Genomic DNA, 14,634 nt, shown 5'->3' on the forward strand with positions numbered 1-14,634 from the left:
AGGTCGAGCCCGGCCGCCGGGTGCTCCTGAGCGAGAAAAGACTAGCGGACGCCGTGGGCTCCCGGAGCTCCCGCGGCCTTCTTGGCCCGAAGCCGGGCCTCCTGCCGCAGAGGCAGAGGAGGCAGGCTCCGATTCGGCGCCCACGGGGGCGCCCGACCGAGTCCCCGCCCTCCCTTCCTTCAGCCGCCCAATCGCTCGCCCGCTTCTAGCGCGTGGCCCTGACGTCTCCTCGTACGTCACTGGGGGCGGGACCCCGCCTGGCAAGGCGTCCGGGCTGCAGTTCTCGCGAGAACCTCTCTCTCCCTGCGCAGTTCTCGCCCTGCACCTTGAATCTCGTCGCCACGAGATCTTTCGAGATCATCTCCGCCCCCGCTACCGGCGCCCAGTCTGCGGCCGCTGAGCCGGAGCCGGCCCGTCGGCGCCGTCCGCTGCGCTCTCCTTTCCGAGGCCCTCGGTGCTCTGTGGGCAGCCACCCGCGTCTCCCCGACTCCGGCAGCAGCAGCAGAGGCAGCAGCGGCGGCTCCGGCCTTTCCGGCCTGCACCGCCCGCCCTCCGCGTGCAAAGCCCCGCCGCCGGGGTCGGTGTCCCCGTCTCGCCGGCCGGACCCGGGCTCGAGCCCGAGCTGTAGCCGGCGCCATGTCGGTGGTGGGCATAGACCTGGGCTTTCAGAGCTGCTACGTGGCTGTGGCCCGCGCCGGCGGCATCGAGACCATCGCTAACGAGTACAGCGACCGCTGCACGCCGTGAGTCGGGGGAGGGGGGCGCCCAGGCCGGCCGCGTGCACGGGCGGGTGGGCAGGGAGCGCCGGCGCGGGCGGGGAGCTGCGGGCCCGGGAGTCACCTTCGAGCCGAGCCCAGCACCCCGCGGGGGGCCAGGCCTCCACCCGCCGTGTGCGGTGGGCGCCGGGGGCGAGGCCTTTTCCCGGGGCGAGCAGGGGCGGGCGGCGGGGACCTGGGGGGCCGGGGTCGGGTCCTGGGAAGGCGGGCGCACCTCGGAAGTGGGATGGAGCGCGGGCCTCCGAGAGGGCAGAGACCAGGCCCCGAGGAGGGGGGCGACTAACGTTTATTGAGCTCTGTACACCGCAGGCGCTTAATAAAAGTTTAAGAATTGAACGTGTTCGGCGTCCGCCCGCCGAACGAGGGTGGTGCGGCCCGAGGCCCACGTGAGTGGGGGCGGGGGAGCCCGGGGCGTGCAGGCGGCGTGGTCCGGCGCTTCGACTTCCCCGGTGCATCCACCCAAGGCCTAATGAATAAATCCGATACCTCTTTGATATCTTTGCTTCCACTTTGCTTTATTTCCTCCCCCTCCCGCCCCCCCCGTCGTTGCAGTAGCGTTGAGGTCTCGTTCTGCGCGGTTATCTGTGCGCGCCTGGTCCCTTGACAGGGTTCCACTTGCACAGGAATCAGCCGTCCCGGGGTGTTGGCCGCGATTGTTTCGGGAGTGACTCAGGGGCTCGCTCTGGCTTTTAGAATGCACCTATGGTAAGTGATGGGACCGGTACAGACACAGTTCCGAAGAACCATGACTCAGCCAAGGCCCTTCCCGAGGCAAGGAATGAACGAACCTATGTTGTGAAGGCCAAGAGGTGGCCTCAGTTCTTTGTCCTCCTCAGAAATAAAAAAAAAAAACTCCCCGGCAGCTTTCCTGCTTGCTAAGTTCTCAGAGTGACCGTCCAAGGGCCGCTGTTCCCAGGGCCATGTTCCACCATGAACTTTTGTCATACTTTGCAGGTTGCTGGCCAAGCTCCCGTTCTCCACCCCCTTGCCCGGTGTGTGCCCAGAAGGTGCACATCCTTTCCCTTTTGTTTGGTCTGTTTTCAGGCCCCGATTTTAGCGATTTTAGACCTAGTCCAGGTGCTTCCCTTGAAAACCCACCCCAGAGCCCACAGTCATAGCATCTTAGCTCGTTTTTGATTTTAAGTCTTCTAATTTCTCTTGAGTTGTAGTTCACATGCCATACAGTTCACCCATTGAAAATGCCTAGTTTAGTGGTTTTCAGTGTAGTCACAGAATTGTGCAGTCATCACCACAATCAGGTTTACAACATTTTCCTCACTTAATAAACCATGTATTAGCAGTGACACATCCCAGCTTTTTATGTTTGTAACAGTTAGTATGTTTTATATTTAATTAGATTTTCCCTGCCTTTTGAGTCTGCTTTTGATTTTTCTAAGTTTTTAATTTTTGTTTTTTGGGTTTTTGTGTCACACCTTGCGATGCTTAGGAACTATTCCTGGAGGTGCCCGGGGGACAATATGGAATGTCGGGAATGAACCCTGTTTGTGTGCAAAGCAAATGCTGTATTTCTCTGGCCCCTGTTTACCTTAACTTGTGAAGATAGTCTTTTTCCCAGAGACTTGAAAAGACTAAAAGTATATGAGTTAGGCCTTGTAGCTTCTTATTTTCTGGTACCTAGCATTGAACATACTTCAGCTCCAAAAGAAAAAAGACCCCAAATAATTTATTCTTATAGACCAGAGTTACTTATATGCTCCATGTCGGCCCCCAGGGTACCTCAAGGTAGTCACAGGTGGAAATGGAGGGTTGAAGTGTAGAACCAGAGGCCTCAGGAAGGAAACAAGGTCAGAAGGGGTCCATGGTCAAAAAAACACTGAAACCGTCTGAAACAGTCAGACTAACATCCTGTCACCTAGCAGCTACTTTAAAACATTTCACAGGGCTGGGTTGTTCCCTGGTATCCTGTATAGTCACCTCCCAACCCTCCAGGAGTGATTCCTGAGTGGAGAGCCAGGAGTAACCCCTGAACACCTGTGGGTGTGGCAGGAAAAAGATTTCATTATTTTCCTGGATTACAATTTGCTCAATGATGGGTCCTCAGCAGAAGTGGTGCTGGACAATGGTAAAGTGTTAAGCATGACACAATGTCAGTAACAGTATTATAAAACAATGTCTAAAATTGGGGGGAAAATGTGCTACAGAGGCAGGCTGGTGGGTGGAAGGGAAACTGGGAACATTGGTGGAGGGAAGTAGATACTGGTGAGGGAACTGGTGTTGGACCGGTATAATGCCCAAATCTCAGGCATGAATAACTTTGTCAATCATGGTTTCTCAAAAAAAGACTAAGAAGTTTTGACCTGGGAGATGACTCTAAGGGCTGGAGCCTGTACTTTGCATGGGGAGTCCTCATTTCAACCCCTGGCACCACATGGGCACCCATTATTAATAGGAGTGACCCCAAACCAATAAACTTTTCTCTATATTTTCCTGTTTTGATTTTGGGTCACACCTGTCTGCTCAGGGCTTTCTCTTGGCTTTGCGCTTAGGGATCACTCCTGGGGATTTACAGGACCCTATGGGGTACTGGGGTTTAATTTGCATTGATTGCATACAAGGAAAGGGTGTTGTCTGCTGCACTATCTTGAAAGCTCCCTCATTTGGATATTTATAACATTTGCAAAGCCTGATCATTTGCCAGGTCCAGAACACAGGAATCATGGGATGCTAGGAATTGAACCTCAGCCATGTGCAAGGCAGATGCCCTACCTGTTGTAATAAACGTGTCAGCTGTGTATTCTGGATTTTGGGTGGTGCTCAGGAATTACTCCTGGTGGTGCTAGGGAAACTGAATGATATTGGGGATTGACCCGAGGTCAACTCCCCCCCCCCCATTTTTAAACTGTTGGTGGGGGCTATCCCCTGGGCTTTGGGAGCCTGGGGCTGCTTCTGGGACTGGGGAGCAGGGTGAGGATCATGCAGTGCCTGGGTGGAACTCAGCCTTGGCCTTAGTCGCTTGAGCCACATCCCAGGCCCCAGGGCGATCTCATTTGAATTGATCTGGGAGGAGATGAAAGGTGCTCTTTTACTGTTTTTTGGCCACATATTGTGCTTGGGAGCTGGCTTTTCCAGATTTGTAGGTAGAGATGGGAAGATGGGCACCCTAAGGTGCTGGGGATCAAGAGATGGGCACCCTAAGGTGCTGGGGATCAAGCCCAGGACTGCAGTTACATTATGTCAGAGTTCTGTCACTGAGCCACATCCCTAGCCCTGGTCTGAGGATGAGTGTCCATGTAAGGGGAAGCAGGTCTCAGACTGAGACGGGTCATAACTTCTTTTGAGCGACAGTGGGGTCTATCAAGCAGTTCTCAGGAGACTTGGGAGTTACTTCTGGAAATCCTTGGTCAGTTGGGCTGTTGGTTCAACATGGGAGCTGAATGAAGGATGCAGTCTGCGGGCCCTGCAGTGTTGGGGATTATCTGGGCCACTCTAGCAGTGCGTAAGGGGCCACTTTGGTGCTGGGGATTGAACTGGGGTCAGCTGCATGCAAATGCAAGCACAGCACCTTTACTTACTCCCATATTCTCTCCCTCACCTCCAAGCTGCTATTGAGGAACTACTGGAAATAATGAATTGAGTTGAACCTAGGTAGTAATTGGACAGGGCAAACTAGATTGTCAGGACTTTGTGAATCAAGTATTTTTTATCTGGGCGCAGCGGGAAGTGATCTACTTAAAAAATGTGCTGGGTGGGGCCCAGGACTTGGCTCAATGGACTCGAGGGCACACTGCACGTCAGAACCACCTCCTTGCCTGGCTGGGTGCTGGGTCCTGCATAGTTTCCACTCCCTCACTGCTGAGCCAGGAGTAACTTGCAAACTGCCCTGTGTGGACCCTGGCTTCCCCTGCAAACACTCACACAAAAAGTCTGATTTCAGTTTTTTGTGGAGAAAGGACTTGAGCACTGGAGAAGTTGGGTGATGCCTGGGCTGTTGCAGTCCATGTGGGAGTTGATTATGCTTAGGGGTGGTACTGTGAGAGAAGAGTGTGGGTTGCTTTAAGATAAACCTTTTTTTTTTTTCAGTTTTCATTTATAAATGTTTGTTGCTTTTTGGCATAGGCTTTGGAGTACAATGGGAAACCTTTTACATTTAAATTGAGATTGTTACATTAGGAAGGATACTAAAATTTTAGTCTGTAAAGTTTTAGGGTAAAAGTACCAAACATCACAGAAGTTAATTGGGTTTCAAGTTTCCAGTTTCTAGTTAGATAGGAGTTATGGAAATTGTTCCTGGATAACAGTATTTATGGCCTCAGTTCCTGGTGAAACAACGGATTTGGAATTTGAAGAGATGAAATAATCTATTACAACTGCCCTTGAGAGTAGAAGTATGTAGTTTCTGGCTTACTGTTCACCATGTGATAACCTTATTTGTGCAAGAAAATGACTCCTTTCCAAAGTGAGTATCTTTACCGTTACACAGAGCTAGCAACAGGATGACTTGTATCTTTTGGATTAAAGAAAGCAGGAAAGTAGATTTTCTTCAGGCTGAAGGGCTTCAGACTGCTTATACCACTTGTCTCTAATCTTTTTAGTTGCAGAGATGATGAAAGTACTTTTTTTCTCCCTAATGCTGAAGTTCTAAACCAGGAACATAACAATGAAAGTCAACTTTTCCACTGTTGACCTACATTCCCGGCCCAATCTGTTTTAACCATACTGGAACATACGTAATTTATCTCCTTTCACTTAGATTTTATTTTATTATTACTATTTTTATATTGATCCACCATGCGATACATAGTTACAGAGCTTGTTAATGGTTGGGTTTCAGTCATACAGTGTTCAACACTCACTCCTCCACCAATGTCCCGATTTCCTCCCACCCGTTGGCCCCCTCATGGCAGGCACTTCTGTCTTCCTTTTCTCCTCCCTCTCCCCTTTTTTTCCCCCCCGGGTGACACCCAGTGTAGCATAGGGGTTACTTACTCCTGGCTCTGCACTCAGGAATTACTCGTGATGCTAAGGGGACCATATGGGATGCTGGGAACCGAACCTGGGTCAGCCGTGTGCAAGGCAAATGCCCAACCTGCTGTGCTATTGCTCCAGCCCCGATTTTAGAACCTTTTTTGGCTTGGTTTTGGGGGGTGCTCAGGGCAGATCATGTGTGTCAGGGATTGAACTTGGATTTCCTACGTGTAGAACATGCTCTTCAGCCCTTTTAAGCGATTTCTCAAGACCCCAGTATTTCAGATCTCTTACCAACTTACATATATAATAGTTCATCTTACTTCAGTAACCTCCTTTTCTCAAACATTTAGGTTAATTTGAAGTTTTTTTCTCTTTTAGTTGTGATTGCTTTGCAGAGGACGTGTGCCATGGTGATCAATCATTTGGCGCTGGTGCCTTGAATGTGTAAACCGATTGCTTTACCTCTTGAGTCACAGCCTCAACTCTGCCCCAGGTTCTTTTCCTCCCTATTATTTGTCTTTGTTTTTTTTTGGGGGGGGGTATTGTGCCACACCCAGCAATGCTCAGGGGTTTCTTCTGACTCCGTGCTCAGGAATTACTCCTGGCAATATTTGGGGGACCATGAGATGCTGGGGATTGAGCCCAGGTTGGCCTTGTGCAAGGCAAATGCCCTTCCCACTGTACTACCACTCCAGTGCAGGCCCCCCCCCCCCGATTATTTGTAAATATTTCAAGTCTTTTTGTCTTTACCTGGTAATACGCTTATTTTTTGTTGAATAGATTTTTAAATCTGAAATAGTTGGGTGCACATATCACATATAAATATACATGCATGTATGTGCTTGGAATTTACTGAAATCACTTTAAATCATGATTTAAAAGAAATTAAGGGTTTTATTTTTTTGTTATTTTTTCTTTTTGGGTCACACCTGGCGATGCTCAAGGGTTACTCCTGGCTTTGCACTCAGGAATCACTCCTGGCAGTGCGCAGGGGACCATATGGGATGCTGGGAATTGAACCCAGGTCGGCCACATGCGAGGCAAACGCCCTACCCGCTGTGCTATCACTCCAGCTCCAAAATTAAGGTTTTTAAACAGACTTTAGAGTTTGATTTTTTTTAAAAATCAGGAACAGAAGTGACATCTTTGAACTTTGTGAAGATGAATTATAATTACATAAACCATTTGATTTGTTTAGTTTTCAGTACACACCCATAGTGCTCAGAAGCTTTACCTGAATTTGCTCAGGTGTGGCCCCTGGTGGTACTCCGGAGGAACCACATGTGGTCATGGGAATTTGAACTGGGGTGGGATATGTACAGCAAGGCCTTAACTAGTGACCCAGAACTATATAAAGTGTTTATAATAGAGCCTGACTTAAATACTTCCTACTGCCCAGTTATTTGTTCGTATCATTATTACTTTGTACTTTTTTTTTGTTTGAGGGGCTACACCTTTGGTACTCAGGTGACCTTATATGGTACCAGAGATCGAATCCAGGTTGGCTGCTTGCAAAGCAAGAGCCCTTCTCGCTGTACTCTTTGGTCCCACTGGTTTAGATGTTGGGATAGTAAAAAGAAAAATCAATGCCTTGGGGTCATCAGACATGTTTAATTTTGTGTGATGCTGGAGAATGAATTGAAGACCTTATACGAGATATGCTCTACTTCTGAGCCATGTAGCTTTACTTTTATTTATTTAATGTATTTTTGGGGGTTCAGATCTGGCAGTATTCAGGTCATACTCCTGGTTCTGTGTTCAGGGTTCACTCCTGGAGGGGCTTGGGGGCACCATTATGTAGTGCTGTGAATCAAAACCGGGTCAGATGTGTGCAAAGCAAACACCTTACCAGCTTTTCTAGTGCTCTGGCCCCATAACACTTTTTATTATTTTATTTAACATTTTTTACTTTTTGGGTCACACCTGGCGATGCACAGGGGTTACTCCTGGCTTTGCACTTAGGAATTACTCCTGGCGGTGCTCATCCTCCCGATTAGCTTTTTTAATGTGCAAATCTTACTCAAGAATTAACTGTGCTTTAGGAACTTAGTATCTTATAACTAGGAGTTAGTTTGGTTGGTAATGGTTTGGGAGTAGTTTTCTAGCTTGGGGATAAAAAAATAATGAAAGGATATTCCTTGATTCACATGGTAACTATTTTTGTGACAGTTTTCCTACATTACTTTTTAACCTACTGGTAGAGATTCTGTGAAAAGCTCATTTTTTAAAAGATAAATAAGAATAATAGCTGTTCTGAGAGCCGTTCTGATACTGGATTTTAAATGATTTGTGCCTGTTGATGCTGATCATAATACACTATTAGAATGGTCATAAATATTGGTTTTATGAATGAAGGAGGGTAAATTAATATCTTTCTCTGGCTTAGAAAGATCATACTTAGGACTTTGAAGATTCGTTGAGAGCAGTTTTGGTTTGATTTTCCTGACTGCTGGTGTGGGTGTCACTTCCATGTGGGTCTGTGTGGGACTGTGACCACAGAGTCAGGAACACATTGAAAGCGCTCCTGAGTGTGGACTCCCGCCCCCAATAAAATAGTAAATAAGTACAATGATGGACAAGGTTATTACATACTGACTCAATATGAAAGTGAGGGATAGTAAGGAGGAAAAACAGATGTGACTTGAGGCAAATAGACTTAGAATAGGAAAGAATTGGGAGGATTGGAAGACATTGAATTAGTAATAAATGTATGGGATTTGCATTTATTAACTAGGACTTGCTTTAGTGCTTTATAAAATTGGGTCAGTGAGAATTCTTTCCTCCGTGGGAATGCTTATCTGTGTAGAATGCCTTGTGCAGTGCTAGTATGTAGACTTCATAGAAGCTATGGGACATGGGAGCTTCTTGCCCTGTCCCACTTGCTGGGTCACATCCCCAGGGTTGTATCTTGTTTGAGTTGTATGTTATATCTTGGAAGGGGAATATAGGGATTGGATGCAGACTGGGAAATAGTTGATTTGTTTCCTTTAAATATCTTGTCATGTTTGTTCCATGTCAAAATCCTAAATAATCCAGCTAAGGAAGACATCAGAGTCTTTGTCAAAGACAGACAATGGGATGTTTAGCTGGTGCTTTTTTTTTTCCCTCCTGGGGGGAGGTTACACCCATCAGCACTTAGAGACCCAGTCGTGGATAGGACCATGCAGTGCCTGCATCTCTGGCATGAGCTGCCAAAAAGGGCACACTAGCCCATTGAGTTCTCTCACCACCCAAGCTTCTGTTTTTTTTTCTAGGTCTTACCTATATTTATAGAAATAAATACTAGTGGAACTCTGTTGTGGGAGGTGGTGGTTGTGGAATTACAGGTAGTTTTTATATGCGAATTATAGATACTTTTTGTTTTCTAATTTTTTTCAGTGGGCTTGCTTTGGGAATTAGGCTCTAGAATAGGTCCTAAAATGGTATTTCTGCAATTTTGGGCTTTCTTCACTTGTAAACAATAGGATTCCTTGTTTAAGTTTTTGGTCACAGCTGGTGGTGCTCTGGGTTTACTCCCGACTCTGCTCAAGAATCACACCTGGTGGTGCTCAGGAAGCATATTTGGTACTGGGGATTGAACTTGAGTTAAATGGGTGCAAGGCAAACACCGTACCCACTGTATACTATTGGTCTGGTCTTCAAGGCCAGTACTGTCCAGTCAAGGTGGTAGATTTTATTTATTTTGGCTTTTTGTGTCACACCTGGCAATGTTCAGGGGTTACTTCTGGTTCCGCACTCAAGAATTACTCTTGGTGATGCTCAGGGGACCATATGAGATACCAGGGATCAAACCCAGATTGGCGGTATGCAAGGCAAGCACCCTACCTGCTGTACTACTGCTCTGGCCCTTGGTAGTGATTTTAAAGACGATTGACAGTTATAGTGGACAGTTTGAGAAGCTGAAACAGAGCTTTGGTAACAAGCCAGTTTAGTGATTTATATGAAATTAAGGACTAGGGCCTCATTGGAGTGATAGCAGCTAGTTAATTATTATGATGTTCCAATCTCTGATTATGAGCACTTGAAACTTGTATCAATAAATTTAATCTTTATAGCCACCTTGAAGTGTACTTTGTGATTTCCTTCAGAGAGGTAACAACAGGGAGGTAACACAGCTAAGGAAGAGAAGAGGTTTGCATAGATCCAGGCTAATTCTTATTTTTATTTGTTTGCTTTTTGGGTCACCCCAGCTCAGGGGTTATTCTTGGTTCTCCATCCAGCTCCTGGTGCTGCTTGGAGACGTACGGGATGCCAAGGGTTGGACCCGGGTCTGGTGTGTGCAAGGCAAATGCCCTACCTATTGTACTACAGCAATAGTACCTGCTGTACTATTGCTCCAGCACCCATACTAATTCTTGAGCTTTACTCTTCATCATACTTGTACAAATCGGTGAGATTGATGGCAAAAATGGAGCAAGCTGAGGGTTCCTTCCTTCCTTCCTTCCTTCCTGTCATAGAACTTTGTAATTAAAAGAACAATACAGGGTGGAGAGATAGCTTAGTGGTGCCTTGTGTGGAGAAGGCCCAGGTTGGGTCTTTGGCACCTCGTGCCCCCGCCGCCCGCGGGCCCACCCCCCCATTGTTTGGGTGCAAGTGTGGGTGCTACTGCTGAGACGCATCCTTGGCCCAGAACTAGTTTTAGAATCTAATTGGCAATTGATGAATATTAATGTGTTCTGTAGTATGGCAAGTAAAGTTGTGGTATGGCAAGTAAAATGGACTTTGGGTCCATCCCCATGTTCCCTCCTCCCATCACCCCCCACCCCCCAGTTTTTTTTTTATTGTGTGAGGAATTGAATTTAGGGCCTCACACATGCAAGGCAAGTGATCTACTACTGATCCTCCCCAAATTTTGCCATACTTGGGATTGAACTCAGGCCTCATGTGCTCAGTTGCTGAGTCACATTCCCAGCCCTGACTTTGTAAGGGTTATTTATATCTCCTTTGAAGTGTAATTGCTGTGTTATTTAGTGTATGTTGACATTTCTTGTTTCTATCCTTTTTTGTTTTTCATGGTGTGTATGTGTGTGTGTGTGTTTGATTTTTAAGCCACACTCTGTAGTGCTCAAGGACTCCTCCTGCCTCTGATCTGGGTTTGTTCCTGGTGGTGCTCTGGGGATCAACCCCAGGCCTGCTGCATGCAGAGCTTGTGCTTAGTTCATTGAGCCTTCTCTCTGGTTTCAGCAGTTTCATTAATGACATTGATTGCTTTGTGAGAAGTTGGGGATGTGGTTCATTGGTAAAAGCACTCACTTTTGCATGCATGAGGAACTGGGTTCAGTCCTTAGCACCTTGCCTCTCTCCAACCACCTGTAAAAAAGCTAATTCAAATTAGAAATAAGGTGGGTTTTTTTGGGGGGGGTTGTTGTTTCACTGGGAATTGAACCATGCGAGGCATTCACTTTACCCTTGAGCCATATCATTGACTGTTTAAAATTAATTTTTTTTAAATTTTGGGCTGTACACAGCAGTGCGCAGGGAGCACCTCTCCTGGCATTGACTGGACAGTGAGGTGCTGGCCTCATGCATGCAAAGCATGTACTTGGCCCACTGAACTCTCAGGTCCTTGCAGTTAAAAGAACACAATGATGGGTTAAATTAGGGGGAAGATTAGATTAACTAGTACATTTAAACAATTTTTGCAGTATTAAACTAGGAAGAGAAGGTTTTATAGTTTTGCTAGGTTGAGGGAGAATGAGATTCTGTAAGAGTTGTCATAGGAGTTTCTGAGTGGTGTGGGTGAATTTGAGCTCATTTTAACTTGATAGAAAGCTACGTGAAAGGGAGACGAGCAATCTTGAGTTGCGGGAACACTGGGCCAGATAAGTGTGAAAGGGGGAAGTTCATGGTTACTGAAGCAACAACTCCAATAAAACTGGCTTTTAAGACTTATTAATCAGTGTTTAAAAGTAGTATAGCTTTTACAAAGATGTCAGTTTTGCTGTATGAAAGAAACAACACATGGTCAAACCAGCAGCTAGGGTATTACTGACTTGGGAGAATTGTGTTTAGAAACAGAAATGAAGATTCTTGTCAGAAGTGAAATCCTTGTAAACTAGTTGCAGAAAAATTACTTTTTGTTTCTATAAAATTAAGCAAGATGGGCCCAGTGATAGTATAGTGTGTGGGGCACTTGCCTTGCACATGACCAACTTGGGTTTGATTCCTAGTATCTCGTACAGCTCCGGGAATTCTGCTAGAAGTGATCCCTGTGCTGAGCCAAAAATGAGCCTTGTGTACAGCCAGGTATGGCCTGAACTCCCTCCACCCTCTTGTAATAAATATGGCAAGAGTTGAGGTTTGAATCTGTCGTCTTGAGGTTATAAGCTGTTTCTTAAAAAAGCAAGGAAGGATACTGAATAGAGAACATGTAACATGTTGATTTTGAGAGTACATGATTTTATATTGAATTTTGAGCACCAGACTTTTTCAGAATTAGGTTGTGTAAGATATGTTAGCCCACGTCTCTAGATCAAATAGATGATGGTTATTATTTTAAATTTGTGCTTCAGTGTCTGAACGCAGGGTTCTCATTCACAGAGACAGCTTGTTCATTCCAGGGAAATTTTATACATCAGGAAGGTCAACATCATAGACTTACTATGTGCTGTTAAGCATGACTTTAAAAAAAAAAGACTCAAATCTTACATGCTGTGGTTTGCAATATATTGTTGAAATAAAATTGGATGCTTAAATGCTTGTTTTATCTTCTAGGGCTTGCATTTCTTTTGGTCCTAAGAATCGTTCAATTGGAGCAGCAGCTAAAAGCCAGGTAGAGTGTTTTTTCTTTTTTTTCTAAATTTCTATTTATCATTGATTTGTAGCAAATTTTGTTTTTCATAAAATGGCTTGTTTCTCTGACTTTTCCATTCTTTCATCCAACAGCTGTATAAGTGCCCATTTACGTGCCCAGCAGTTGGTATGCCCTTGGTATAGAGTTGAGAGAGATGGGTTAGATCTTTATTCTCAAGTCCTTGAGTGAAAAGCAAATAGCTTTGTTGAATAGCAAAATGTTTTAAGCAAACCACTACGGTGTGTGTTACCCAGGTCTGTGGTTATTTTTTTGAGGGTGGAGGTGGGGTGGTATGCATATCCAGCATTACTTGGGGTTCACTCCTGGCCATGCTTGGGAGACAGTGCAAGTACCTAGGCCTTAACCTGGGTCTTCTACTTGCAAAATAATGTGCTCAACCTGTTAAGCTCTCTGATACCCTCTTGTCCCAACCCAAGGTCATATTTAAAGGTGAGACTTGTGTCTTTATCTCTTCCTTTTCCCCATTGCCCTCACACTGAGGTGCTGGGGAATCTTTGGAACCTTGCTGCATTAGAGCTTGTACTCACTGCCCGCTGCCATTCTACCACTCAGCCGTAGCCCCTGCCTTGATATCTAAATGCTCTTTGTCAGTTTCTTTGGGCCTTTCACCTTTTTTTATATTTGGAGTCATTATTACCTCTAGATTTGATTCAGTTAATTAGGGTTCTCAAAAATGAAAATATACATAATAGTGGTACATTAACTCTTCATTAGTTTACTATAACCCAGGTAGCTGGCATAGAGGCTTCACTTCCTTTCCCTTTCCCCCCCCTTTTTTTTTTGTTTATTATTTGGGTGCTAGGAATTAAATCATGGACCTCACATCATGTGTGGCATGGCATGAGCTACAATGTCCAGCCTCATATTTGTTGGCAGTAGGGCCCCACCCAATTATTCCATTATTTTTTTCTGAGGTGGCTGTAACATTCAGAAGTTACATATTTTACCTTAAAGTTTTGGGCCATACATGGTGGAGCCATGTGCCCATGTGGTAGGAGGGAATAAGCCTGGAGATTTGTTTTAACATGTAGCCTTAACCCTTTGAGTTCTTCCATGGCCCTTTTGGACCTCTTTATGATTCAGTCTGCAGCAATTTATACATATAATAAGTAACCTTTGTTTCTAGACTGTGTAGTACCTAAAGTTGATAATCCTAGAGAAAGCACTTGGCCAGTTGAATTTTATTTAAATTTGTGTTTCACAATTTTTTTTTTTAATTTTTGGGTGCTGAATCCCGGGACTGGCATAATCTCATTTTTTCAGCTGTTCAAAATGTTTCTCTTATTTACTTATTTGCTATTTTGAGTCATACCTGGTGATGCTTTGGGGTCTGTTCCTGGCTCTACATTCAGGAATCACTTCTGGTGGTGCTCATGGGACTATATGGGATGCTGGGAATTGAGCCCGCTTTGGCCGCGTCTTCGGCAGATGCCCTACCCACTAAACTATTGCTCCAGCCCCCTGTTCAAGATGTTTTAGAGAAATGTTTTCCTTTACAATAACAATGCATTTCTTTTTTTAAATTTAATTTTTTGTTTTATTGGCCACACCCAGCAGTGCTTAGGGTTTACTTCTGGCTCTGGGCTCACTCCTGGTGGGCTTGGTATTGGGACTTGAATCTGATTAGGCCATGTGCAAGGGAAGTACCCTGTCTGCTGTACTTTCTCTGGCTCCCACAATTTTTTTTTATAAAAAGCTTTAAAAATTACTTGTTTTCAAGTGCTGATTCATTATTGAGGGTATTTATTAAACTGGCTGCCTTGTTCTAGGTGTGCTGAGTTTCTATTTGGCAGCTCACCGAAGTAGGGCCTGAATTTGGAAGTCTCCTTCTGTTCTACAAAAGGGCCTCTGTGAGGCTTTGCCGCAGCTGATGCAGAGGTTCTCTGCAGCTTTTCCTGGAGGGCTTGCTGCATTTATTCCTGGGCGGGAAAGATGAGCCTATACATTTTAAGCACAAGTTCATTCTTGACAGTTTTAAATCCAGAACTTTCCCTCATGTTCAATTATAATAGTTTATGCTGAAAAAAACTAGGAAATACAGGTTTTTTATTTTACATTAAATTTTTTTTAATTGGAAATACCACTTTATTTATTTATTTATTTATTTTTTGCTTT

General features: G+C 45.3%; 1 protein-coding gene across 2 annotated transcripts in view; it reads left to right on the forward strand.

Annotated features, from left to right (window-relative positions):
• The first annotated feature begins 332 nt into the window (after positions 1-332).
• Positions 333-14,634, forward strand: part of HSPA4 (heat shock protein family A (Hsp70) member 4) — a 43,798-nt gene continuing 29,496 nt past the window's right edge. The window contains exons 1-2 of one of the 2 annotated variants that reach the window (XM_056124310.1): positions 333-743; positions 12,420-12,477. In XM_056124310.1, the coding sequence (XP_055980285.1) occupies positions 637-743; positions 12,420-12,477 (165 nt within the window). In that variant the 5' untranslated portion in view covers positions 333-636. The remainder of the gene's footprint in view (positions 744-12,419; positions 12,478-14,634) is intronic. The other variant, XM_056124308.1, reaches the window with a different exon arrangement.

This window comes from Sorex fumeus, unplaced genomic scaffold, assembly GCF_029834395.1.
Source record: "Sorex fumeus unplaced genomic scaffold, SorFum_2.1 ptg000051l, whole genome shotgun sequence".
NCBI classification, from domain to species: domain Eukaryota; kingdom Metazoa; phylum Chordata; class Mammalia; order Eulipotyphla; family Soricidae; genus Sorex; species Sorex fumeus.